Here is a 25,759-nt window from a genome sequence, read left to right on the forward strand (position 1 = left end):
TGGGAAGGGTTAATTAGAGAAGCTATCGACTGTTCGCTATTCGTCATCGTCCATCGTGGATAGAAGCGGCGAGAGGAGAGAAACAGTCGGCCCCTGTTATCCATCTAACCACGGGGCATCCTCCACGATAACAATCCAAGACTTGGCTTATAAATACCATCGGCAAAGACCGATCGAACTTTAGTATACCGAGACACGTTAACCCCGTCTTGTGGCTTCTTTGTAAACGTTATCTCGTGTGTCCGATTCTCTTGCGATTTCCTTTAGACAAAAATGGGTACGTTTTAAAGCGTACTTTTAGAGTGAATAAATAAAATATATAAAGAAGAGTACCATTTACTCGAATGATTTCGGTTTGAAAAATGAATAAAAGATGCTATTATTTTGCTTAAAATTTCTCGCCTTAATAAATTTCAAATTAATTTTTCTTGATAATTAGTTAATTAAATAATTTTGAATAATTGGGTTGAATTAAATCGAAGGATTCTTGAATTGATTTTTCAGTATATGGTGAATATTTTTTGTTTATATGAAAAAAGCTATTATTAAATGGAAGAAGTAACGAATTGTCACGCAATAAAGTGTCATTATTAAAGTGGCAATTTCATCTTCGAATATTTCAGTACTTTTAAAATATTTCATTTGAACATTCTAATATTAAAACTCTTATTTGTGAAAGTTTAGTTGTTACGTAAACGTAAAACGATATTTTTAATGACGCGTGAATTTTACAGAGAATGAAGACGCTAGAAGCAGACGATCTTCCTCGTCTGAGAAGGCGATAAATGGATTGGTTTCTGGAAAAAATGTGCTTATCACCGGCGGCGCTGCAGGTTTAGGGAATGCGTTTATGAATCATTTTTTGAAACACGGTACAAACGTAAGTGTGTTCGTAAATCGATTCCAGAGATAACATCAAATTTTAAAAGTATTCTGTCATTTAAATTAAATCGGTTTTTAGAAAATAACTATATTAGATATTGATGCTGAAACCGGAAAGCGAATAGAATCGAGCGTAGAAAAGTCCTATGGCGAGAAAAAGGTGCACTTTATCCACGTCGATGTCTCCAATTACGAACTTATGGCTGGTGAGCATCAAATACAGTATCATACAGAGCAATAATTGATTAGATAACACGTTATTAAGTTTTTACGAGTTTCTAAAATGTAGCTGATAAAATATATACGATAGAAGCAAACTGGTTGACTGGACCTTGATCTAAAAAGAACATAAATATTTTGATTTTAGAAACCAACTGATTGTGATATATGTTATGAATTACCTGCATGTGTTTTTCTTCCCTTTTATTATATATTAATTTTTATTCGTTTTTCAATTACAGCGGCTTTTGAGGAAGCTTTGAATTTCATGAACGACATCGATATTGTTGTAAATAATGCCGGTATCTTGGACGAACGACGATGGGAAAAAGAAATAGCGGTTAATATTGTAAGTAATGAAGGGCTCTAATTTTTTATTTGCGTTTGTTTTAATCAAAAAGTATTCTATTGTTTCTCGATCTTGTCAGGGAGGAATGGTTTGCACCGCATTACTGGCTGCCAAATATTTGAGCAGAGACCAACTTGGACACGGAGGAACTTTAGTAAATATTAGTCAACATATAGATATTAAAAGCACTGCTCAACTTCCGATTTACACAGCCACCAAACATGCTATCATTGGTCTTTCACAATCTTTAGCGGTAAGATATTTATTTGACTGAACTAATCGAATGATATACATTTCGTAATTTTAAAAGTACTGTCGTTAAAATATTTGTTATTATTAGTTGTTAATATAAAAAAAAAGAAAAAAGAAAAATGACTGATGATGATGAGATTTATTATTAAATATCATTCATTCTCAATACCTTAATTTGTTTTTTATTTCGTATATCGTTTGCTTTCCTTCAGAGATTATAATCAGCCTACAAAACACACGATATCAGAAACAGCAAATTTGATTAAATAAAAAAACTAATGTAAATCTACTTTAGGATTCTTACCAGTACGAAAAGACTGGTGTTCGTGTGATAACTCTGTGTCCTGGTCTGACAGAAACCGCCCTCACAGTGAACAGTCCAAACAGATTACTTTCTCGTGTTATGAAGGCGGACTTCGTAAAAAATCTCGAACAGCTGTCGATACAAACGTGAGTCCTTTTCCATAAAAATTTTACTTTGAAAATTAACAGAACTAATTTTCATTACTAAATCTGTTTTTCTTCTTACAATTAGTCCGTATGTGGTAGCTCAGGGTCTAATGTCAATACTGAGAATCGCAGAATCCGGTACTATATGGGTGATTGAAAATGGTCGGTCTCCATATGAGGTCTATGTTCCAAATCCACGTAGTTTGCGACGTACTTACAAAAACAATTTCACGCTGGCTGAGACCAAGGTAATTACAAAAGGTCGGCCAATTAGAGAAGTCTGTGACAATACACGAACAGGCCTGATGAGCTGCGCTTGACGGCACCATGGCGAAACATCTTTGATCATGATGATCTTCCGCGGTATTCAAGAAGCTCTCAGACTGGGACCACTACGATGTGTTGTCGTCTTGCCTGAAAAAGTCCCTCGTAGTAACATACGTGGAGAATTTCGAATGGAAAATTTGTCGATGGTCGACGGAAACTATCAAACTGCATCTTTTTCGATCACTTGAAAAATTGTTGAGGAAAAGAGGTTCAAGCTGCAGACTGCTTGGTATTTGTTAGTCATTAATACAATGTTAAGTATTTATATAGATAGTCATACATATATACTCAATGTTTTGTACATAAAATCAACGTGACCATATTTAAGAGGTTTCTTAAATAATTACAATTGTTGACAATAATGATATTTGTTTTGTAATATGATCAAGTCTTTTTTTATTTCTTCAACCTTTGTTCAATAATGTCAATTTACAAATGCTTTTTCATGTTATCATTTCTCCTTGTTTGACAAGCAATTTGTTTATTTAGTACGAAAAACGCAATGATAATTGACAAATATTATACGAACAAACCTCTCGAAATAATTAGTGGGCTTAAAGAGTACAACAAACATTATTTTATTACTTCAGTATTATTCAGCATTGGGAATCACAATATCCGCTGTACAAAACAAAAATTCTTCATCGGAAAACCGCATGTACTGTGCATTTCTTTACACACGCAATGCATAAAACTTAAAAGTTATATTTTTTCTTTCCCCATATTCCTTCTTACTTTACTTATCTTTATTCATATATGCTTTATAATTTTTTTGTAGTTTTACTTTACTTTGCAACTTTACTGGTAGCTTATGGAGATTTTCGATTTATATGTAACTAAATCTCATGTTATGTATGTATATATCTGTATACGCTTGGGACTCCATATGAGCCATAAGAAAATAACAGTCGCAAATAATATACTTATTCTGCCTTTGTTTTTTGTTTGCGTCTTATATTGTTAAGGACATTATCATGTTTCTAGAGTCTTACTCTCGCAACGCTATCCGCGATCAGCGCGAGAACGTTCTCGTACATCAAACGATTTCTTCGAAATTCGGAGCTATTAAACGCAGTCGAATTACAAGAAGGCATTCGCACTCACATTTTCTCTTTCACTAGCATACTACGTTCAATATTTCAAAAACTAATAGTCAATACAATCGATGTACGATTCGGCTTCGCATGCGCACGCGTATCTCTATGAATCATACAAAATCAATCTTTTTTTTCTTTTTTTCTTTATATAAGGAACAATTTAACGTTCCTGTTCGAAAATCAAAACCCCCTGGTAAATATGTGAGTAAAATAATTATTCCAGCTTAATTCGCATACACGGTCATTATAAATAAATAAAGTTTTGACTGTTCCAAATAACCATAATATATTGTCCTATTCTACTCTGCAATTTTATGCATATTCCTCCATTTCCTCCTTTTCTAATCTTCCTTTATTTCATTTTTTACTCACAAAAAATCTGTAAAGAACAGTTAGTGTTTTATGTGTTTTGTTTCAAAAATATCGCAACACATGCAATACGAAAAATTAATTAGTCATCTTCTTCTTCGTCTTCGCCATCTTTCTTGAAATCGTTTCGTGCTACTTTTTCACATTGTATTACAAAAGTTTCCATTACATTCTTATTGTTCACTTAATCGTAGTTGCATGCTTGTCGAATAAATTAATAATGTTCAAAAAAAAAGATTAACAGAAAATTTAAAACTTGTTGCTTTGTATACATTCCTTTGCAAATATTCTACCGTCTGGCGTGTATTGTACTTAATTACATTCAGAAGCATTCGACGATTCCTTAATTCGTAGGACATAATGGCTTTGAATATCGAGTTTTCGAAAATTAACTACTTGTAACAACAAGATTATTTGTCCAGAAACTCTAAACGCAGGATCTGCAAAGCATTGATTAGTCTCCTACGTTCCTGCATGATAATTCAAAAAATTCACGGTAAAGTTCTCTTAAATAACTTCTTTCCTTTTTTCTTTTGTTCCTTTGAGTCATTGAATCCATTTTAGACTCGATTCAAATCAGTCCATAAGGGCAGAGCATGTATCGTAAAAATCTTAATCTAGAGTGAATACTTATACATATAATAGCGCATTGTTCATTCAAAAAGATACAACGCGACTATTCTGCTGCGACTGAGTAGTAGATTGTTCGTTGGTCGTACGATTTTGACTGCCAGGATTATTCTGTTGCTGCTGATTAGCGGGTTTACGATTTCCACCTCTGGAACCTCTATAACCACCTCGGAAGCCAGAACCACCTGCACCACCACCACCTCGATACATGCCTCCCATTCCACGATTATAGTAACCGCGTCCACGAAAACCACCACGTCTCGTTGACGCTACACCAAATGTTTCAGAGTTCAATTTACGCTCTGTCCTCCAGTCCGTACGTTGGAATCGTCTGAAATAAAAAAAAATTATTCATACGATTTTTTATATAAATTTTAATTATAAAACTTTAAACTATATATTATTAAATTGAAAATTCGTCAACTTACCCTTTACTCCTCTCAACAGCTTCACAGCTGATATTATCGAAGAAAGATTTGGACTTGTCATAATGAACTATCTCAGGTTCTTCCTCGGGCTCTCCTTCACCGGCTCCTGTTTCGTTACCACTATCATCCTTCTTTTCGTTATCAGCACCGGCATCAATTTTCGTTTTTGCTAACTGAGATCTAAAATACATCATACAAGAAGTAAATTTTAATTCATTTTCAATTATCTTTTAAGTAGACAAGTTTATATCTATTTATAGTCTACAGATAATGGATATGTTGATGCGTTGCGTAAGCAAAGGATATTATAATAAAAATATATTGTTTCAAAGACGCATATCGTTGATTTTGCATGGTATCCACATACGTCGTTTCAAACATACTTGAAAAGAATCCGGCAGTACCATGCTATATACTACATATATATGTATGTGTTTATCTAAAATACATACCTCAATTCCTCGAACTCAGTATTGGCTTGTTCGAAGTCATAATCATTATCGAATTTCAGTGTATTCTTGGGTTTGGCACCAGCATTACCAGGCTGATTTCTAAAACCGCCGCGACCTCTTCCTCTTCCGCGCATATTTCCACGATTCATCCATCCACCACGATTTCCTCGACCACCTTGATTATGACTACCTTGTCCTTGCAGTTGACCATCTTGTTTCATTGTATCACGCTTTCCTTCGTTATATTGAGATACAGTGCCTCCCGTTTTATTGCCGCTATGGCTGAAGATAAGAATATATAAATGTATCTAGGAATACTAACAACAGTTAATTTAAATTGATTTAATTAAAGTTTAGTTCTTTAACGTTCAAATATAGATATATTGTAATATTTATTACCTATCGTGATCGCGCCGAGCAGGTTGAATGCTTCGCATATTCGTCTTTTCACCAAGCTTGCCAACATTTCCGCTCTGCTGTTGTTGCTGCTGCTGTTGTTGTTGATGGCCCACCTGGATACCCTGATCCATAGTTGGACTCTTTCGCGTCAATAAAGAGGAAGTTGGAGTTGTTGATCGTGAACCTCCACTAATCAGATCTAATACACCTGTGAAAGTAAGGTGGATAAACATGCATGTTATATCCTATACCATGTGAGCAATACCACGAATAAGAATTTCGAGGTCAAATATTTATTTAAACGTGATATAATATATGGAATATTTAAAATATGTATTAAATTTCCAATTCTAGCTCTAATTGAAGTATGATTGCAAAGTACTACATTAAACATACATTGCACAAAAACTAATCTTATAAAACGATTTCTACCTGAAATTTCAACTGTTCTTGCTATCATGTTACTTGCTAGTGCATAATGCTTCTAACGCTATTTAAATGAAAATCAAATGCATATTCTTAGGGCAAAATTACAAATTATAAATGCAATAAAGAAATTGTCATGCATTGTCAAAATATAAAAAGCTATCAAAATTCATGTGCATATAAATATATCTTATAAGCCACAAATATATCAACAAATCAATTCAAATATTGAAACTGGAATACTATTATTTCATTATCTTAAATATTTATTGGCAATATAATATTAAATATTTGTCTTAACTTAAAAAATTATACACATTAAGTAATAATGTAAATAACGTTAAATTGTTTGTTATTGCTTAAATAAATATTTTTAAAAATTAACGGTATGAATTAACTACTAACATAAGAAAGCAAACATTAATATAAAAGCGTAATTATATTGTAACAGATTATATTAAACAAAACATTATATCAAAATAATATTAAAAATTTGTAATAAATAACTATACATATATTCTTATATATGTATAAAAATATTAATAAATATGAGATAAAATGCACTCAAATTCAATCAAAATCACCCAAAAAGATTGACAATATAAAATTCAAATGCAAATCAAGTCATAATAAAAATGTATGTCACACAGCATAAGCAATGATTGATAAGCAATTAAAAGAAGAAACACAATAAAACAAAGAAGAAAAGACAATAATATTACAAGTGAAGTTAGCAAGCATTACCAGAGAAGCATCAAGCATGCCATTGGCAAGGGATAGTTCATAGCAAAAACAGTTTACCATCTTCCAGAGATTGGTCTTTTGGTAATGGGTCGACATTGGCCGTCGGTAGTGAGTTTGGGATAGAGATGGCATTGGGTTCAGCAGAGCCCAAGCTCAACTCACTTGGCTGTTTATTTATTGGTCCACGAGGATCTCTAGCAGAAGTTGGCATTCCCATTACAGGTCCCATGGTGCCCATTGTCATGCCATAGGGTGTTCCATACTGTCCACCCATTGGGCCCATCATTGGATGAGCATAACTAGGCTGTGGCTGGTATGATTGCTGGCTCATAGACGGCTGTACCGTCATCTATAAATAACCAGAATTATTTAGCAATCAGCATTATAGATAATACTGACCTACCCTTTATTATTTAGGTTTAGTATTGCCTATTAAAATTTCATTTGGAAAATATTAAAAGAGAAAAATACATAAGTTATAATTACCTGCACAATGGCTGGATCATTTGGAATAGAACTGACATTGTTGACAACTCTAATATCTTTAATATCTGAACCACGGAATAGAATATATTCATATACTTGATTTTGTGGAGCCACTGGAAGTTGAGTTTCTCTATCTTCGGTGCCAAAAGAACGTACTATATTGAGAAAAAAATAAAATATTACATATTTTAAAGAATCAAATAAATGAAATAAGATATTTATTTATTACATTTTTATTATTATTTTCAAAAGTAATTGTCATAATTACATAATTATAAAATTAAATATAAAATGAAGATATACACTATCTAATATAATAATACAGATGAAAATTAAAATTCAATAATATGAATAAATTGAAACCCATATCATACAATTTAAATTTTAACGATTTATTGGAACAGCTCTGTAATATGACAGAAAAAAGGAAGGACATAAGACATAAACAGGGCAAGTATAGAACATAAACATCCCATACAATGGTAGATTATAAGTAATGGCTTTCAAACTCCACATAAACATAATAGCAGTTATATTATGATTGAAAATATTGAATCCTAATCAAATAGATATTCTATGATTTAAATTCTATTTGTTTCTTCCATTTCAATTTAAAGCTATAGGAAGAAAATCCAACATAGTAACATTAAATAAAGAAATATTACAAAATTAAATATGCGCTTATTATGAAAAATCTTCTAAAATTTTAATTATTGCTCTGAGATACAAAATAAAATGTACAACTATTCATTTGAATAATATTATCTGACAGAGACTTGTTTCTACTTTTTTGTATCTAAGAATAATTGTTACGAATTTAAGAGTGCTCTGTGAACGTTTGATATATTTATTAGAAGTAAAAGTATGTCAAATAATCGAGTAAATTTCAAAGTATACATTCAAATAAAGTACAAAACACCCGTTATAAGTGACGGGTGACCCCGGTTGTTTTGCATCAAAGTTTTACCGGATGAATCAAATACCGACTGTTCCATAAACGTTTTCGAATACAACAAATACACAATCATGAAATTTTTGTAGAAGATACGTAAACGGGACACAGGGAGGTAAAACGAAAAGATAGTCGAATATGAAGAATGACGCTTATTAAAACAAGATAGCCGGGAAATGAAACAGCGGCAAAACTGATTTCGGTATCCATCTTGATTTCAGACTCACCATTAGCTAGAGCAATCGTGCATTCTTGAGGATCAACAGTAAAAAGTCGCCCCTCATAACGAATATCTGCTTTCGATATTAAACTAATCTTTGAGCCTAATTCTGGCATTCCTCCGCTCATCTTGAATCTCCTTCCTCTGCACGGTGATCGATGTGATATTACAGGATTCACGATACCATCTGACGAAACCACCAGCTGACACCAATGGTCGACAGCGAACTGCCAAGTCTACCAACAGAAATTGCGCATGCGCCACACCCCCTATATATTTACAAATAGTTTACAAATTTCAAATGTAATCAAGTTGAAAAATAAATAAAATATTAGAAATAGAAAGCAACGAGATATCACCGAAAAAAGTAAATAAATATTTTATTCGTACGATATTGTACCCATAAACGATTTGAAACGAATTTTAAATAACTTGTGGCTATAGCCATTAAATATTGTTATCTTCGAAACCTAAGAAAACGCATTGCTTATGCTTATTATGTTTGTAGAAAAAAACATCGTACACGAAAGAAAAAGATATCTGATGGAACCATTTAAAAGTTGAGCTTACTATATTGGTATCCTTGATTAAAGTCGCCTTAGATATTAGAAGTTGTGTAAGTACCTACGGCTTTTGAATGTATGCCTTTTCCTTCTGAACAAAGTTTGTGAATGCATGCAAGAATTATGTGTGACAATAGGAAAATTTAATCGATGTGAGCAATTATTGTTCCACTAGCATATAATCTATTTATTGTGCAGATATTTAATTGACTAAGAATCTTGCACATTGTACCTTTGGCCAACATGGCGGCTTCATTGGGTCGGGTTTGTAAATTCGGTCTTTTGAAATCGAATTATGGAACATTATTTAACCAGGTATGTAATTTAAAAATGTCAACTGTTTTTAGATATATTAATATGTCTATTCGAAAAATATAATTCTTTATTTGCCTATCATTCTTATAATATTGAAGTATTGAAACTAATACGGATCTCTTGACGAACTATACAGCTTGTCGGCTGCTATGACATTTTTCTTAGAAAATACTTTAATTTTGTATCGTCTGTTACCTTTCCAATTCTAATTAAGCATGTTTTATAACAGGATAATAAATTCAACAAGATTTTGAAGACATTTTATTCGATGTTATGTAATAGTTATCAGCATAGAAAATTGTGATGTTGCTGTGACCAAACATATCTTAAATTATGTGGGTAGCTTCAGAAAATCAAATTTATAACTTAAAGTACTCGAAATATTACATTATTTAAATAACTATATATCTTTTATAACAAATTAAAACAGATAATAGCAAAATTAGTATAAATAGTTGTCAATATCTACTACTCCAAAATATGTTACAAATTTGATTAAGTTCAAAATAAAAAATATTGTATTGCAGGTTGAAAACTCTATTTGATATTTAAATTTTAATTTAGCAGGTACATAATTTCTCTACTGCAAACCAATGGTCTAAAGGTAGAAAAGTGGTATGTGTATTTGTCTAATCAATTGAAGATGCATCCCTATCCTTATTCCTAATGTACAACCAATAAAGTATAAAGTCACTAAATATATGAATACATATACATATATATATATATATATACACATTTTTGTAGTAAGTTTTAAATAATTTAAATATCATAATATATATATCTTACCTATATATATACATATATGGAATATAAAGATCCATTTTAAAATACTTATATAATTAAAATAATTACAGCTGTTAGCATGTTTAGGAGTAACAGCTGGAGGTATTAGTGCATTAATTTATGCTTTGGATCAATCTGTAAAAGCTTTTGATCAGGTGGCACATGCACCAACGTACAAATGGGGTTTCTATGGAATGTTTTCTTCACTAGATCATAAGAGGTAATTAAAAGTATTATAAAAGGTAACCAGTAAGTTTTAAATATATATATTTGTTGTTATTTAGTCTCCGACGAGGTTGGGAAGTATATAAAAATGTATGTTCAGCCTGTCATAGTCTACAATTTATGGCTTTTCGCCATCTTGTGGGTGTTACACATACAGAAGAAGAAGTAAAAGCTATTGCAGAAGAATATCAGGTAAATACTTTTAGGCAGTTAAAGTAGTGTTAAACGTATAAAGATATAAATAGCATGGAATAAAAATTAATAAGCTAATTGCACAATATTAATAAAATATACGTTGAGGAATATATTTGCTAATATAGGTTCAAGATGGTCCTGATGATACAGGAGCTTATTTCATGCGTCCTGGTAAATTATCTGATACAATACCATCTCCATATCCAAATGAAGAAGCTGCTAGAGCAGCAAATAATGGTGCCTATCCACCAGACCTAACATACATTGTTAATGCATCACATAATGGAGAGGTAAATTGATTAAATTAAATTTTCTTACATAATTCCTAAATTGAATATTATATACGTTTTATCAATTTTATTTGAAACAAATTATTAATATTCTAGAAGTAGAGTATTCTTAAACATGAATCATACTTTATATTCTAGAATTATATATTTTCATTGTTAACTGGGTACTGTGATGCACCAGCTGGCCTTACTATGAGAGAGGGTCAATATTTCAATCCTTACTTTGTTAATGGAGCTGTTGGTATGCCACAAGTAAGTCAGCGTAATTAAGATACTTACATAAAATTGATTCCTAAATTAATTGTATAATATTTTAGATTATCTATGATGAAGTGGTAGAATATACAGATGGCACTCCTGCAAGTGCTTCTCAAGTAGCAAAAGATGTTGTTGAATTTCTTATGTGGACATCAAATTCTGAATTTGATGAAAGAAAGAAAATGACTATTAAGGTAATAATTTATATTAATATATATTTGTTGAAATATATTCAATTATTATTAATCTAAAAATTACATAATTATTACTTGTTTGCAGGTCATTGGTTTGGGTGCAATAGCATTACCACTGGTCGTATATTGGAAGAAACTAAAATGGTCAACTGTGAAAAATACTAAAATACTTTTCACTCCGAGATATAAACGACAGTAATAAAGTAATAAAATTTCACCTATAAAGCTATATTAGCTCGACGAAAATAATCCGACGATGTTAGGTTCGAATATTGGAATGTAGTTTTATACCTTGTTTGAACGTTGCAAAAACATAATTGCACGGAACTGTAAACGTTTATTTAATACGTCAATTGCCTTGTACATATAACTACAATCAATGTCATCGTCAGATTGAAATAAATTGTTAAACTTATTTAATTATATATTCATTGCCTAAACAAAAAAATTTCCTAAATATAAATATTATAAGGAATGAAAAAACGATTTAAAGATAATTTCTAAAGAAATTTGTTTATTTTTTTTTTAAGCTTGACTTCATCGACATGGAGTAATAATTATTTAATATTTTTATTAGTATGAATTGGATTACACTATTACATTACTTATAGTGTAATACTGAAATGCAAAGCTAATGAAGAGGTATGTATAATGTTTCAGGTAGTTGAGAATTTAATAATATTACACGATAAATGTGATCTTGTGTTAAAAATCTCATACTTTGGTTTGGATTTACTTTAAAAGTAAGGATCAACATCGCTACAATTTGGACAATAAAATTTCAAAAAATTATATTATGTTTGAAATAATTTATGATTATATTTCTCTTTCTCTTTTTTTCTAAAATGTAACATAATTATGGAAAACTTTTCTTCCCCTCTGTATACAACTTTATGGGAACGGTATAGTTCATGGCAATTCATGATAGAATTACACTAGCATTCAAACCTGGTTCCCTAATCATTGAAAAACTACTTATGGTACTTTGGATATTTATTAAAAGTTAAGTATGATTTTATTAATACATCAATTATGAAGCTTTGATCAAAGAGTAAATAATACATGTTTGCACTATATCTGCACTATAATCATAAGAAGAAACTGAAAATATATTTCTAATATATAAATAGTGGAATATATGGAAAGTTAAGCATTTTTAATCTAATGCTTCATAAATTGATGTATACAATGATGCAAAACACTATACCATTAACCACATGTTATTACAAATCAAGTTATTACTTTATATTTTCAATTGTAACACAATTTGTTTATCAGTTAAGAAATACTTTTTTTTATAGAATAAGAGGCCGTTCTTGGATGATGTCTCAACCAAACACGCTCAATATATGCTCACTTTTATGCTACTAGCACAAAAAGGCACATTATTACATTAAATATTGATCTCAACAACCTGCTATTTGCTAAAATCTTAATAACAACTAACAGAGAAGAAATAAAGTAAGGCTTGATAAAAATGAGCACACAGAAATATAAATTATTAAAATTTAGAATTGTCTACAATAGTAATTACTGAGACACCTCCATAAATCATGAAATGGCACTTATGCACAAACTGAAATGTCATTCAGGCAATTTTGTTTCATTTAAAAAACTTTGAAGGCATAAGTTATTCTTAGTGATTATTACTTTTATTACACAGTCTGTGTTTCCAGTTTTAAGAATCAAAATATGACTTTTGTTTTAGATTGTATTAACTTAAAAAGCTGAAACAGCATTTCCTTAAATTAAATATGTGTGCATGGTTTTAAAATATTAAAATGAAAATAGTAATTTTACACATATAAACATATATATATCATACAAGTATATATATGTTATGTTATATATGTATATGAAATATGCTTCATATTTAAGAAATAATTAGTAAATGATTTATGAATTTTGTAAGTAAATGTTTTACTAAATTGAAAACACTGAATCAACTTTTATAGTCATTATCCCCCTTGCTTTTTTTATACAGATGTCACTTCTTAGTATATGTCTTTATTCGGCACCCATTTAATATTATTTGGTACCTTTATTGTATCTCGCCCCATGCTACCACAGAAAGGAAGAGGTGTTGTGTTTACATGTGGTTAGGCTAAAAAGTGCTACCCTCTGGAGGCTGAGACAATTTCATATTTTCTTTCAATGTCATTAAACGGCGAAGTTCTTGAAGAACTGTCTTAATTGTATATTCTCGTTGCCATTTTGCAAGTACTGGTACACTGCGGTTATCAACCTATAAAATTTAAAATCAAATACATATTCCTATTTCACTGAAACTGAGAAAAAGTGATACTTACTGCACCAGTAGTGCTGTTGATACAATTCATATTGATCCTGCTTAAAAATCTTACATTGGGAGCGTCATCTGGATATCTCTGACCACAGTCAATTTTCAAACTATACATCCTATTTTCATATGGTGTCTAAAAAATGTCATATACTTTATAAGTAACATATTTGGTTAGTGATATTAAAATATTTTCCTGTTATTAATAATAACAGTTATCAGTTTTATTAATTTTATTTGACTTTTAACATAGTTAATTCTCTGATTTATATTTATACAATACAAATTCATGAAAAGATTTTAGAATAACAAAAAAGATATTACATAGATAATTAAAATAATATAACTGAAATTAATTTATCGAAGTAGAATTAAAAACTTAGAAAAAATTACTCTAGGTGGTCCAATTATCATTCCAGTCCAATGCGTAAGAGTCATGTCATCATCGTTTTCCAAGCCCCAACTGATTGTACCATCACCTACACCTTTTTGACCTTGTTCTAATTCTTCTAATAAACGAAAGTTTCGAGGCACAACTAAAAACATAAAACTAAAGTTATCTTCCACGGAACTATGAGTGAAATCTTATTAATTAAAACCAGTGAAACAAATACAGGTTATGACTCTATGATTTTAGACATAGTGTAACTTGCCTCTTGTTCATATTTTCATAATCTCCTCGCCAATATATATAATTTTATATATATGAAAAAAAACAAAATAATACTGATATTTTCGAAACGTTGACGAATCATTGATTAGTTTTATACACGTTTACTGTGCGTGATAACTTATTATAACATTACACGTCTGCTCTTGTATTTTACCGAAATTTCGTAGATGTAATTTTCACAACGATATTTTATTTATATCATTTATTAACCTTAACTCTTGAAATTTGTAAAAGTACGAGACCTACTTGCTGTTCCCATCTTTGGTCCGTAAAACAGACATAAAATACTTACCTACACCGGTAGTAGGTACCGCCATGATATCTTATTTTTATGAAGCGCTGTATATTTTTCTAAAGAATAGCAAATAACACCAAATAATGTACCCGAAACGAATTCACTTTAGAACATACAATTCAACTATAATGCGAATCTTTCATCACCCAAAGCTAAGACGAAGAAAATAATATCTAATATTCAAGTGAAATTCACTTTGCGAAAATTCAGCCAACCTCCGTGAGGTTGTCTGTTTCCACAGACTATTCACTTTCTAGACGGGATTATCACATCATAAGTTTCATATTTTGTAATTACTATCGTTGTTTTTACAAACTCTAAGGCAATTTTTTTCATTTTCCAAATTTAGAAACACAACATTTATGATATTTATAGTCATATGATTGTAACATTACAAAATTTGACAGTTCAATCATTTTAAACGAATTTTATTCCTTCTACTGATATAAATTATTTTCTATAAAAAATGTAAAGAAAATGATAGAGTATTAATATATATTAATAATGATTTTTGTTATAAAGAAGATTATCTACAAATTTTTTAATTGAAATTATAAAATTTCATAGGTCGATGCTTATATTCAAATTACAATTTATACAAGATGTTTCAGTATTAATGGTATAAATAAGATAGGTAGGAATGATTCTACACGAAAAAGTAAGTCGGAAATACGGAATAAATTTTTTTTATTTGAGGTTTGTTTTTTATTTATATTTCGTTTTCGAGAAAATCGAGTTTGAAAATTTATCGAGTATATACATATACTTGAACTTGGTTAATTCCGTGCTGGAGAGGAGGTTAGTCTACGTATGAAAATATGTAAGTGGTAAGTCGAAAATAGAGAACAAAATTTCTTCGTAGGTCGTTTCGTTTCTGTGAAAACAAAATTTGAAAATCGATGAAGTACACGTATACCAGGTCTATTCTTAACTAAACACATTCAAATTTTAATTTTTTGAAAACAAGGCCTTAAACAGAAAAGTGTTATTTTACTTTTTTCATTTATTTTTGCATGTGGAATAATCTCCTGCTGATTGTTTACTTGTACCCAGATGGTAATTAGCTAAATTCACATATGCTAAACAAATATTCAAATTCAACTTTTTTGAAAACGAAATCTCAAATGACAAAAGTTTATTCTATATTTTCCACTTGCTTTTTCGTATACAATTAGTCAACTTCATTTATGCCATCAATTTTGGGATATCCTGTAGATGTAAATATTTTATATTATTGTAAACATTGGATTTCGTGTGTAGAGTCGGGGCTCCGTATTTCGTCGATACGGTTATAAACGATACGAATACTATAGGGAAGGAAGGTTGGTTGGTACAAATGGCGTCAGCTCGTAGAGGGGAGGAAGTCGGTAGTATCGCGCCGGCTGCGCAAGAGCAGCCTGCAAGACAGATTTTCTAATAATGAACAACCCGTGGTAACTGTCAGTCTGCTCGTGGTGCATTCGTTGACTCTTGGCTGCGCACAGTGTGTTCCGACGTGTGTTAAAATGTGCTGTATGTTTCATTGAATATTCCATTGAACGCGGATTACTCGAAGAACGCCGAAACTTCTGCTGTAACACAGGTAAAAAGAATTTGAATTTTTCGCATAAAAAGTTTCCCTTGATAGCCGTGTGTGCTGTTTGACATACGTACAGATATGTATACCTATTGGAGTGCTCACCATAATAAACAAACGAACGCCATTGACCTTTAGTTTCGCACATTGGTGGTAATTTCTGAATATTATATTCGAAAGCATTCTTTTCTTAAGAAATTATATTTTGTTCATCTTCTATAACAGTTCATTTACACGAGTCTTTAGTCTAAATAATATTTGTGTCAGTGTTGGAACATATCATTGCAAGAACTGTAAACAGAAGGTATCGAATCAAAACAAGTGCTTTTCACGTAGACAGATAAATAGCAAATGGCACGGTAAAAAATATTGTAGCGAAAATTTGTAGTAATTAAGTAGTATTCTGTCGCAATTGACTAAAATTCAACGTTTGATGAATTATATTGTAACTTATTCTAATTGAAATGTATAAAATCATCTTTATACATTTTATTTTCATACGATAAACATTGTTATTGTATCTATTAATTATATAGATACAAAGCACCTTTGAAGATGACAAAATATATCCAAAACGGTGACCAAATTTTAATCTAACTGTGCGTAAAACAAATAGTGCACTCGTCATCCATTTTAGTGTAAGAAATCGAAAGATAGCGTTTACTCAAAATACATGCATATTTAAATCTCATTTATTAGTTGCCAATGGGTTTCTAACATCTCGTAAACGGGTGGTACTATCGCGTTACAACGCGCTCGGTCGGTTTACGGTGGCTGCCGTAAATGTTCACGGGGAATCGAACAAAACGATAATCGCTATCGTCGCAGCTACAGTCGAGTTTCGATAGTTTCGCGTCCCACGAACCTATTATAAACTCGGTTAGTTTTCACCCATTAAATCCTGTCTACTTTCCATCCGTGATCGTTCAACATTGTTGTCAATGAATGATCTCGGTAGTGAACCGTGAAAAACAGAACAGAGGCAATGACGAGGACGAAAGTAAGAGAGCCAATAATGCGTATCCTTCTCGGTTTGTTACGAGGAACGGCCGTTTGTTCGGTTCATATGTATACCGTTATAAGCGCGATTAGCACTTAGAATCACTTGAATAATCAAAATGATTAATTCATAACTTTTCATTGGCATTTTAAAAGTTTGCAAGGCGTGTATGAGATTAGAATGATTAACACTAGAAATATTGAAATAGTCGAAGTAATCGATTCGTAATTTTCCCTAGAAATTTCATAGATTTACAGTGGTGTATATATTCAAGGTTTTCAACCCAACCTTGTATGTATTTCAATTCAGAAATGTGATATTCAACGCTAGAACTATGGAAATAATCAGAATAGTCGAAATAGAGATGTTATAAATTTACAATTCAAATTTGAACAGTTTGAATAATTTAGAGAATTTTTAGATTATCATTAAAAATATAGAGACAATTGAAATTATAGAATCATAGTTTTCCATTAAGAAATTTAAATATAGATTTACAAGAGATAATATTTGGAGGATTTTTATGACATTTACTAAGGTACATTTATGAGCAATATTTGCGTTATATATTTTTTTAAATATCATTTATCTTAATTTCTTTGATATAAATTTTGTAATTTAGTGGCTATCTAGTTTGAGGATATTCGATTCGATAGAGTCGGTCTGCCCAGAAATCACGCACAAGGGAATCGTAGCGAGGTATATAGTCATGGCGCATGCCGTAAACTTTCTTTAATTGTAAATCTGTCGTTGCGTGGCGTCGCCGGCACGCGCGTGCGACATTGCGCTCGCGAGCTTTCACCGGAGAACCGCACGCGCCTACTTTGCAACGTGGATTGACCGTTATCGTTCACGTTCGATAACATTGTGCTACGAAACGCTGATACTACAAACTACTGGTCGTATTCCGAAACACGATTCATGGATATCTATAAAACGTTTTATCGTCGTTATCAGTTAGCGCTGTTTGAATAATAATAGCTATATAAATGGTAATTTATTTCTTATATTGATAAATGTGATATATCAAGTTGACAATATAATTTTAGTTTGGCATTTTTCGTACGTTTGTGTGAAAGATTTAGATATTTGTATAAAGAAAAGGTTACAAAGTGCCATATCAGGATGAAAATTTTTCGTATGGAAGACTGATTTAAGTGTCGCATCTTCCTTTCGGTTCGTGCATATATTTTTGAACATTACGTTAACGTAGTCGATTATAGTTTAGTATAAGTCTAGTAATTCGTTATCGATATGAGTTATCAGTATCTATTGGTTTAACATTATCGGAATTATAACCGCGTGCATACTTGATACAATTTCAAAATTGATTTTATCGAAAGAGAAGCCTTATTTCAACAAATTTGCTTCCTTATCTTCGATTCACCTTTTTAGCATTGACAATTTAAATCATACATCATTTGCCGTAGTTTATCTATTTTTAATTAGCGAATTTTTCACCCAACTGTATTGTTTTATCATTAAAAGGTTTGATACATTTAATAAATTTCACGCTACAATTAAACTTTTTCTAAAAACTGTAAAAAATCTTTTGTTTATCAAAACAAGAGTATAAAAATTCAAAAACCATAGTAGAGATACCAATAATACCATTAATAATGGAATTTAAATTGATCATTTGACTGTTTTATGAAAATCGTATTCTCTGCCATGAGTCCGTCGAGCCATAGCGTTGCATAAAATGTATTTCGAGTTTGAAAGCATCGACGAATAATGTGCTTTAGGTTCTTCTTTCTGAACAGATGATTGTTTACACAGAACGGTATGCAGATTTGTTTCATATCGTATCAGAGCACATATTTCACGTTATAAACTCGTCGAATGCTAGAGTTTTTCATTCGAACTCGAATGACGACGTTGCTCGATAAATATGTAAATGAAAGATTGAAATTAACGAAATGAGAAATTCTGACATTTTGTTAATGCCTCCAATTTGTAATAATAATATCGAATGCGTAAGAGGCTTTTCTGTTTATGCAAAGCAATAAAAAGAAATAAGCTGGAACAAAATTTATGCGAACATTAAAATATCTAGTTGAACAAAGCGACGCGAAAGCATCGCGATCGTTAATAAAAATACGGGAGAGCGAGTATGACGATGCAAGCAGCATTTTCTATCTCGGAATAATCACTGTTTTGCCACTGTTCGCGATTAAGGTCATCGAAGCTATAGTACATTTCTGACAATAGGCGATTTTACGTTGCTTTGCCATTGCTAGAAATTTGCGAAGGAATCTCTTCTTTATTTATTTATTTATTATTATTACGATCGTTAGATTGTGAATATTCACGTAAATTCATATTTTTATGAGTACAATTAAAGAAATGGAACTTAAGCAGAAATTTGTTTTACTATCTAAATATTAAAATGTGTACTGTAATTTGGATATTTGCATAGAAATTTGCGGTCTAATTATTGCTACTAACTTTACTATGGTTTTTAAAATGGTTGAAATACAGTTAACCGATGGTGGCTCCAAATATGTACACGTATCATTATACTACGTACTGAAATTGATTTTAAATCTTTTAGCCTTTTCCATATTTTCTTTCCTTTTTTTACTTTGTCATAGTCAAACTTCAAAATGTCATCCATTTATTTAATCATCGATTCTCATAAAAAATGTGTGAATTCGAAGGGTTACACTATCCTCAATTCTAATTATTTCTCTTTAAAAAAATGTGTGTATGTTACTGGAATATGGATAAATATTTGTATAAAACGTTGATGGAACAAATTTTATAGATTCGTAGTAAAAAGATGGTAAACGAAAGCCTTAGAAAACGCGTTTTATAGTAAGGAACATTGTAACTATTATTGTTACCTTTTTTTAATCTTTCTTTTTTATTTTACCAAACCAACGAGGTAACAAGCACACGTATAATACAATCATGCGTTTTAAAGCAACATCTTGGGAACGGAATGAAAGATTCGTCGAAGAGGTTGCTTTATCTTTTCTGTATTCATCGTACGGTCTGTGCATTACGTTGCAAGAAATAAGCAATGACATACTTTAGAAAATGTTCGGGGAAAAGACGAAAGCGTATGATTTCACGTGAACGAAGTAAAGAAAAAAGTAAAGATGTTAATGTATCAGGCATGGCTAACTCAAAACCATTTTAGTCTTGCTACAGACACTTAGCGTTCTCCGCCCACCAGCGACATTTAAAAGAACGATACTTGCGTCAAAGTATCTTTAAATACGACAAGATGAATTTGTGTCGGTGTTCTGAATAGGCTTACGTCAAAAACAGCGTTAGAAGCTTGGAACTAAAATATCACTGTAACGAAATCTGTACATATCTGGAAAATGCGTGGGATTGCGTTTGAAATCTTCTTAAATCTGATTAAATACATTATTGATTCTTGATGAGTTAAATCATTTTTTTTTTTTCAGAAATTATCGAAGAAAATGAAATTTTTGAGAAATTCGATCGTACGAATATGAAAATTTCTATCTCAACTTGATCAAATTGAAAAATTTCTATATGGTCGAAGGATGATGTATCGTAAATTTTTCTTACTGCATGTTTTTACAAAGTCAATAATCATATTAATTAGGTGCAACGATTTAACACATTAGATATTTCATGATCAAATTATGATGGTGATCTCGTAGAGATCGTGTCGAGTCACTTAAGCCTTCCATTCGCTAATGACTATGTTCCCCATTGCCCTAAGACGGTCTCCCTAGAAGTTGTTGGATAAAAAGAAGAACCGGTATAGCCGGGAAGAATTTCTTTATTACGATTTCTCGAAATATTCTCTTTGCGTTTCGTCCTATTCGAGCGTGTTTCAAATGCAAAACACCACTTTTCACGAGCAACGCCATTTAGCACTGAAACGCGCCCATTAAGGGGAGATCTTTTCGTGCCTTTCATTGTCGCGAATGAACGATTACACTAACTTTCGAAAATCAGGAAAGTACGTACTTTATTCCTCCTTTAGAAATCCGTATCTGGAGTCAGCTTTTTTGTACGAAAAATCTTTCGTTACTTATAAAGTTATTTGTTGATGAAATTATAAAAGACCATAATATCCTTGGCTTTAGCTTTTGTCCATATAAGAAAATTGCTTTGAACTCAGCTTTTTAATATTGCATTAGTTATAGTAAAATACTATTGATACGACCAATATATGTATAATAGTTAGTATTATACTATTAACATACTATTAACATATTACGATAGTATAAAACGTAGAATATATATGTATACACAAAGAAACGGAGTATTTAGAAACGAAATAACTTAATCAAACATTAGCTTAACTTATCGCGATCATTCAATTCATCATTCAAGTGAAAAGATAATCATTGTTACACCATTACGCGAGAGCTGTGATAAATTCGTCGTAGCGTACATAAAAGTAACATGATTTATTATTTTTATATCTTACGCATAACTTTTTCATTTATATACGGAACACGGTTTTGCACTGATAACAAATAGTACAAAACTCTGATAAAATTGTCGATAAAAGCGTCTAATAAAATCGCGATTCCTCTTTCTCGGGTATAATATAAGCCAATCTATATCTAATATAATCACATCGATTTACTTGATACAGCCGAAAAGTTGGAAAGCTCGTTTGCATGCGGAATCTTTTATATCAACTTAACCATTGTATAGTGTTTCAACGTGGCTCGTTATAAATATAAGTTTCGTTGCTCGTTGGTTTATTCATGGTTGTTGCGCCGCTAGACGGAACTGCGTGTAAATCTAATCCACGTAGCACCTCCGGTCGACGCGGGTCGTGCAAACGCTTCCACTGGATTCGTGCCAGTTATCCGTCGAAAGTCGCGATTTAGAGGATGGGGACACATGGCCTCGAGTTTTCCTTCCTTGGAAACGGTCCTTTGTGCCCTTGGAGGCCTCGTCGACTTGGTTACAGTGGCATTTGTATCGCGGAAGTAGGCAATTCCACGTGTTTCCCTGGTCGAGCTGCTTGTAGTCGCGTTTTCAGATAAGGATACGGAATTTTGATTTAAATCTGTCCTCCTTTTTCACATTTTATTCCTTCGCTATGCTTGTTGTCGAGTATTTCTTCATCTATACAGAAAAAAGCGATAAATGGTCGAAGAGATGATATTAAAATTTTCTTTCTGTTTTCTATTTATGACCAGATAATGATAGGTAAAAATACAATATAAGAATTTTGAGTTTGATTATTCCTGTGAAAAGATTTGCGAATGTTACTGAAACACGAATAAATGTATTTACGTGCAAAATGTAAAATAGTAAAAATGTATATTTATATTTATGCAAATATCTTCGTTGAAAACATTAAAAAGGATGTACAACGTTCGTTTTTTTCTAACGAAAAATCTCTTCAAAACTGTAATCCTTGTGTTCTCGTTTGTTGTAAAAATATGTTGTTTATTCGTTTTAAATGGTAATAATAATAATAATAATAATAGGTATTTATATTTATGAAAGTACGAATAATTTTAACATTTTGAAATCTACTTTTCACGAATTAAAATAGGGACGCAGTCATATCAGTATGGCAGATCGTCGCCGGTTTAATCAGATGAGGTACGCTAGTCCGCCATAAAGGGGACAAACAACAAATTCAAATGGTTTCATACTTTAGTTGCTGGTATAATATATCACTCTACGTAGCTCCCTTCCATTTCTGAAATGAGATTTAATTTCCATTCTCATTAAGCGCGGGATGTACGACGGAATACAAAAAAATTGCGATTTAAGTGAGAACACGATGATACTTTATACATGCCGTATACGTGAAACAGCTTCTTTCGTGCGAGCACGATATTTCATAGAAATTGGGTTCGAAAACGCCTGTCTACTACGTTTTTTTTTTTCATACAGTTCAATTATGTTTATTACGTAGATACGTACTCGTGTCACAAGATGCGAATAATACTTTCGACAATAAAATTGGAAATTTCTGCAAGAAATTCTGCTATAAAATTGATAAAAAAAAAGTTGGATAATTACAATATAACATTGTATTTATAACAAGATCGAAGATCTTGACACATGCGAGTTTACATTTTCGAAAATCAGACTGAACATCCCACAAGGACTTGTTTCGTAAAAGTAATAAAAGTATTGCATGCTTGAGCCATATCTTTATGTCATCTTTGTCTGCCATTTTGATCTATCTACGTTAAGTTAAAATTAGTAGTTGCTCCAGTTGCGTGACTTATTCTTATTCACGATGCGAGTAACATTTATAAACATAAAATTATATATTCTACAAGGAACTTTATCATGCAAATGATAAAGTAGCCAGATAGTTAGACTTATATATTTATGACAAACGTATTTCTTGTGTCTGCCACTTCTGTTTATCTACGTCAGAAACGAAACTCAAGATTAGAATAGAACATCTAACGCAAAAATATCTATTTAAATTCTATCCCCTTAATTACCACGACAAAGATACGAATTTGCATAAATATTCGCAATCTGTTTATCACCATGAAAAATAAATCGTCGTTACAGAGAAAAAAAGACCTTGTGAAAGAATGTATCTGATACATATATGGATAGGTGTTTCACGCGTAATTTTTATTTTCCTCTTTACCCGTCGAATCACCCTGTTTTCCCGTTTGCACCCCCATATTTGCCCTGTTCCGTTTGTTCGTCGAGCACGCGGCATGGCGTGTTTGTCGAACGCAACATCGGGCATGTACAAAAGCGCGAGTTACGAGACGCGACAATTTCTTTTGTACAGGGCAAAATATGTATTCTCGAACAATTTCGTAGATAGACGGTCCACGAGCCACCGAATATCATTCCGCACGTTATTGACGCGGCTAGCTTTTCAATTATTCGCTCGGCCAATGGAGATGCTGAAACGCGAAGAATCGATTTATCGAGCGTCGAACGTGGCCAGTGCCCAATCATTCGATATAAAACAATATCTAGACTTGGTAATTCCACGTTAAATTGTGCCAGTTTCGATTAATTCTACGTTATCAATAGAATAGCTGTTTCTATAATTGTCATTTTAGTTCTTCTACTTAAATAGAAGAGTATAGAATGAAGAATCACGTATAGAAACATGTTATTCAATCGGGATTTCGATTCCTATAAAGGCAAAGAAATAACAGACTTGTAATTCGCAAACGATATTTGCGACGCTGTATTTGCTATATCGACGATGCTACGCAAGAGAATTTAGTGTTGCTGGTAATTCGTCAAATTTCGCTATCTATGTCGTATAGCTTCGATTATTCCAGAGGCAGCGTGAATTTATTCCAACAGACGATACATTTAATATTAAACGTTTATCATACTACAAAATATACGTTGGAGATGAAAGGACATGGGGGCCTTTCTTTTGGAACGTTTGGGAAGGTCCCCAATACTCTAGTCCAGACTTTTTGTTATAGCTGTACCTAAGTAATAAAACTGAGAAATAGTTGTTTATGATTTAATCCGAGTATGGGTGTCCGAGATTTATGACAGTGAGCTTGGGCTTGAAGTGACATAACGAATCGTTGAAAGTAGCCACGGTCACGGAAGGGACGTGTACCTAACAGAGGTATGGAGTAATTATATAGCTCTCCTTAAAAACAAAGATTGACCCGAGGGGTACAGAGAGGTACAGTGAGGAGTATATAAGGGCAGTTCCACTTGAACTGAGATTCAGTCCGGTAAGTTCTACTTGTACAGTGGACAAGTACGTTGAGTGACACCAGAGTCGTGTATCAAATCGCATTCGTCATCCCTTTGACCGTGGATTCGTTATCGAACCTAAATTCATTGTCATCGATATCTCGATTATCCAATCGCCGCTATTACTTGTTAAACTCTGTAATAATCACATTTGTATCAATAAATATCATCTATAGTACGTAACAACGATGGGCCATTCACGTGAAGATTCGCTATACGCCCCCAACTCTAATGATAACCCGACATATAACATCAATATGTCCTGTACACGCAAAAATTAAGTTGGCTAGTAAGTTAGAAGGACATTTATCCTAATTATAATACGTATATGTAATATGCGTTTAACAACACGACAGATGTAGATTGTTCGAGGATTAAACCGTTTGGTGACTGCAACGTCGGTCAAAGACAGGAGAAACGGGGCAATGAACAATGCGTCTAGGACGATTGCCGATGAAAAACCTTCGGGAAAATCGATCGTCGGTCCGTTCCCCGTGTTTTTTCCCTAGCCCCTAATCTCCAGGGGTTGTTCAGAGTCCCCTGTGAAGCTTCCTTCGAAACCATCCTTATTTTAGGTTCGCTCACCCTCGAAATAGTTAACGAGATTCATCGCGTCGAGCTTGACGGTAACTTTCTGAAAGATAAAAACAGAAACAAAACGAAAAATAGAAAGAAAATATAGAATAAAGTGTAGAATATTTGAGTTATTTGAGTGAAAGGAAGTAATTTGCCTT

General features: G+C 32.1%; 5 protein-coding genes across 11 annotated transcripts in view; 3 read left to right on the forward strand and 2 right to left on the reverse strand.

Annotated features, from left to right (window-relative positions):
- The first annotated feature begins 136 nt into the window (after positions 1 to 136).
- LOC117158961 (15-hydroxyprostaglandin dehydrogenase [NAD(+)]) lies at positions 137 to 2,863 on the forward strand. Of its 2 annotated transcripts, none has more exons than XM_033338384.2 (7): positions 137 to 277; positions 735 to 880; positions 962 to 1,088; positions 1,344 to 1,450; positions 1,530 to 1,703; positions 1,998 to 2,152; positions 2,238 to 2,863. In XM_033338384.2, exons 1-7 carry the CDS (start codon positions 274 to 276, stop codon positions 2,470 to 2,472), a joined length of 948 nt encoding a protein of 315 aa, XP_033194275.2. In that variant the 5' UTR covers positions 137 to 273; the 3' UTR covers positions 2,473 to 2,863. The 2 variants fall into 2 exon arrangements, with proteins under 2 accessions (XP_033194275.2, XP_076474732.1); XM_076618617.1 differs by lacking the exon at positions 137 to 277 and adding an exon at positions 370 to 510.
- Positions 2,864 to 3,041: 178 nt separating this feature from the next.
- On the reverse strand, positions 3,042 to 8,902 carry tral (LSM14 family protein trailer hitch). 2 transcript variants are annotated; one of them, XM_033338380.2, is made up of 7 exons: positions 8,690 to 8,902; positions 7,511 to 7,665; positions 7,187 to 7,373; positions 5,855 to 6,062; positions 5,456 to 5,737; positions 5,004 to 5,183; positions 3,042 to 4,906 (listed from the first exon to the last, which is right to left on the reverse strand). In XM_033338380.2, the coding sequence occupies exons 1-7, from the start codon at positions 8,808 to 8,810 to the stop codon at positions 4,603 to 4,605; spliced, it is 1,437 nt and encodes a 478-aa protein (XP_033194271.1). In that variant the 5' UTR covers positions 8,811 to 8,902; the 3' UTR covers positions 3,042 to 4,602. The 2 variants fall into 2 exon arrangements, with proteins under 2 accessions (XP_033194271.1, XP_033194270.1); XM_033338379.2 differs by having other exon boundaries at positions 7,082 to 7,373; positions 8,690 to 8,885.
- Positions 8,903 to 9,214: 312 nt separating this feature from the next.
- Positions 9,215 to 11,923, forward strand: Cyt-c1 (Cytochrome c1). 2 transcript variants are annotated; one of them, XM_033338421.2, is made up of 9 exons: positions 9,215 to 9,298; positions 9,444 to 9,560; positions 10,125 to 10,175; positions 10,418 to 10,566; positions 10,631 to 10,763; positions 10,892 to 11,056; positions 11,195 to 11,308; positions 11,374 to 11,508; positions 11,594 to 11,923. In XM_033338421.2, the coding sequence occupies exons 2-9, from the start codon at positions 9,489 to 9,491 to the stop codon at positions 11,705 to 11,707; spliced, it is 933 nt and encodes a 310-aa protein (XP_033194312.1). In that variant the 5' UTR covers positions 9,215 to 9,298; positions 9,444 to 9,488; the 3' UTR covers positions 11,708 to 11,923. The 2 variants fall into 2 exon arrangements, with proteins under 2 accessions (XP_033194312.1, XP_033194313.1); XM_033338422.2 differs by lacking the exon at positions 9,215 to 9,298 and having other exon boundaries at positions 9,305 to 9,560.
- Positions 11,924 to 12,000: 77 nt separating this feature from the next.
- On the reverse strand, positions 12,001 to 15,027 carry Uev1A (Ubiquitin-conjugating enzyme variant 1A). 2 transcript variants are annotated; one of them, XM_033338423.2, is made up of 4 exons: positions 14,773 to 15,027; positions 14,201 to 14,343; positions 13,818 to 13,943; positions 12,001 to 13,753 (listed from the first exon to the last, which is right to left on the reverse strand). In XM_033338423.2, exons 1-4 carry the CDS (start codon positions 14,795 to 14,797, stop codon positions 13,613 to 13,615), a joined length of 435 nt encoding a protein of 144 aa, XP_033194314.1. In that variant the 5' UTR covers positions 14,798 to 15,027; the 3' UTR covers positions 12,001 to 13,612. The 2 variants fall into 2 exon arrangements, with proteins under 2 accessions (XP_033194314.1, XP_076474470.1); XM_076618355.1 differs by lacking the exon at positions 14,773 to 15,027 and adding an exon at positions 14,461 to 14,617.
- A 1,011-nt stretch (positions 15,028 to 16,038) lies between these two features.
- The window catches only part of Src64B (Tyrosine-protein kinase Src64B), an 86,845-nt gene continuing 77,124 nt past the window's right edge, over positions 16,039 to 25,759 (forward strand). For 2 of the 3 annotated variants that reach the window (XM_033338361.2, XM_033338364.2), the window contains exon 1: positions 16,040 to 16,357. The gene's annotated coding sequence lies outside the window, so the exon portion shown is untranslated. Of the gene's footprint in view, positions 16,358 to 25,759 lie in introns of all 3 variants that reach the window. The other variant, XM_033338365.2, reaches the window with a different exon arrangement.

The sequence above is a fragment of the Bombus vancouverensis genome, chromosome 5, assembly GCF_051014615.1.
Source record: "Bombus vancouverensis nearcticus chromosome 5, iyBomVanc1_principal, whole genome shotgun sequence".
Lineage (NCBI taxonomy): Eukaryota > Metazoa > Arthropoda > Insecta > Hymenoptera > Apidae > Bombus > Bombus vancouverensis.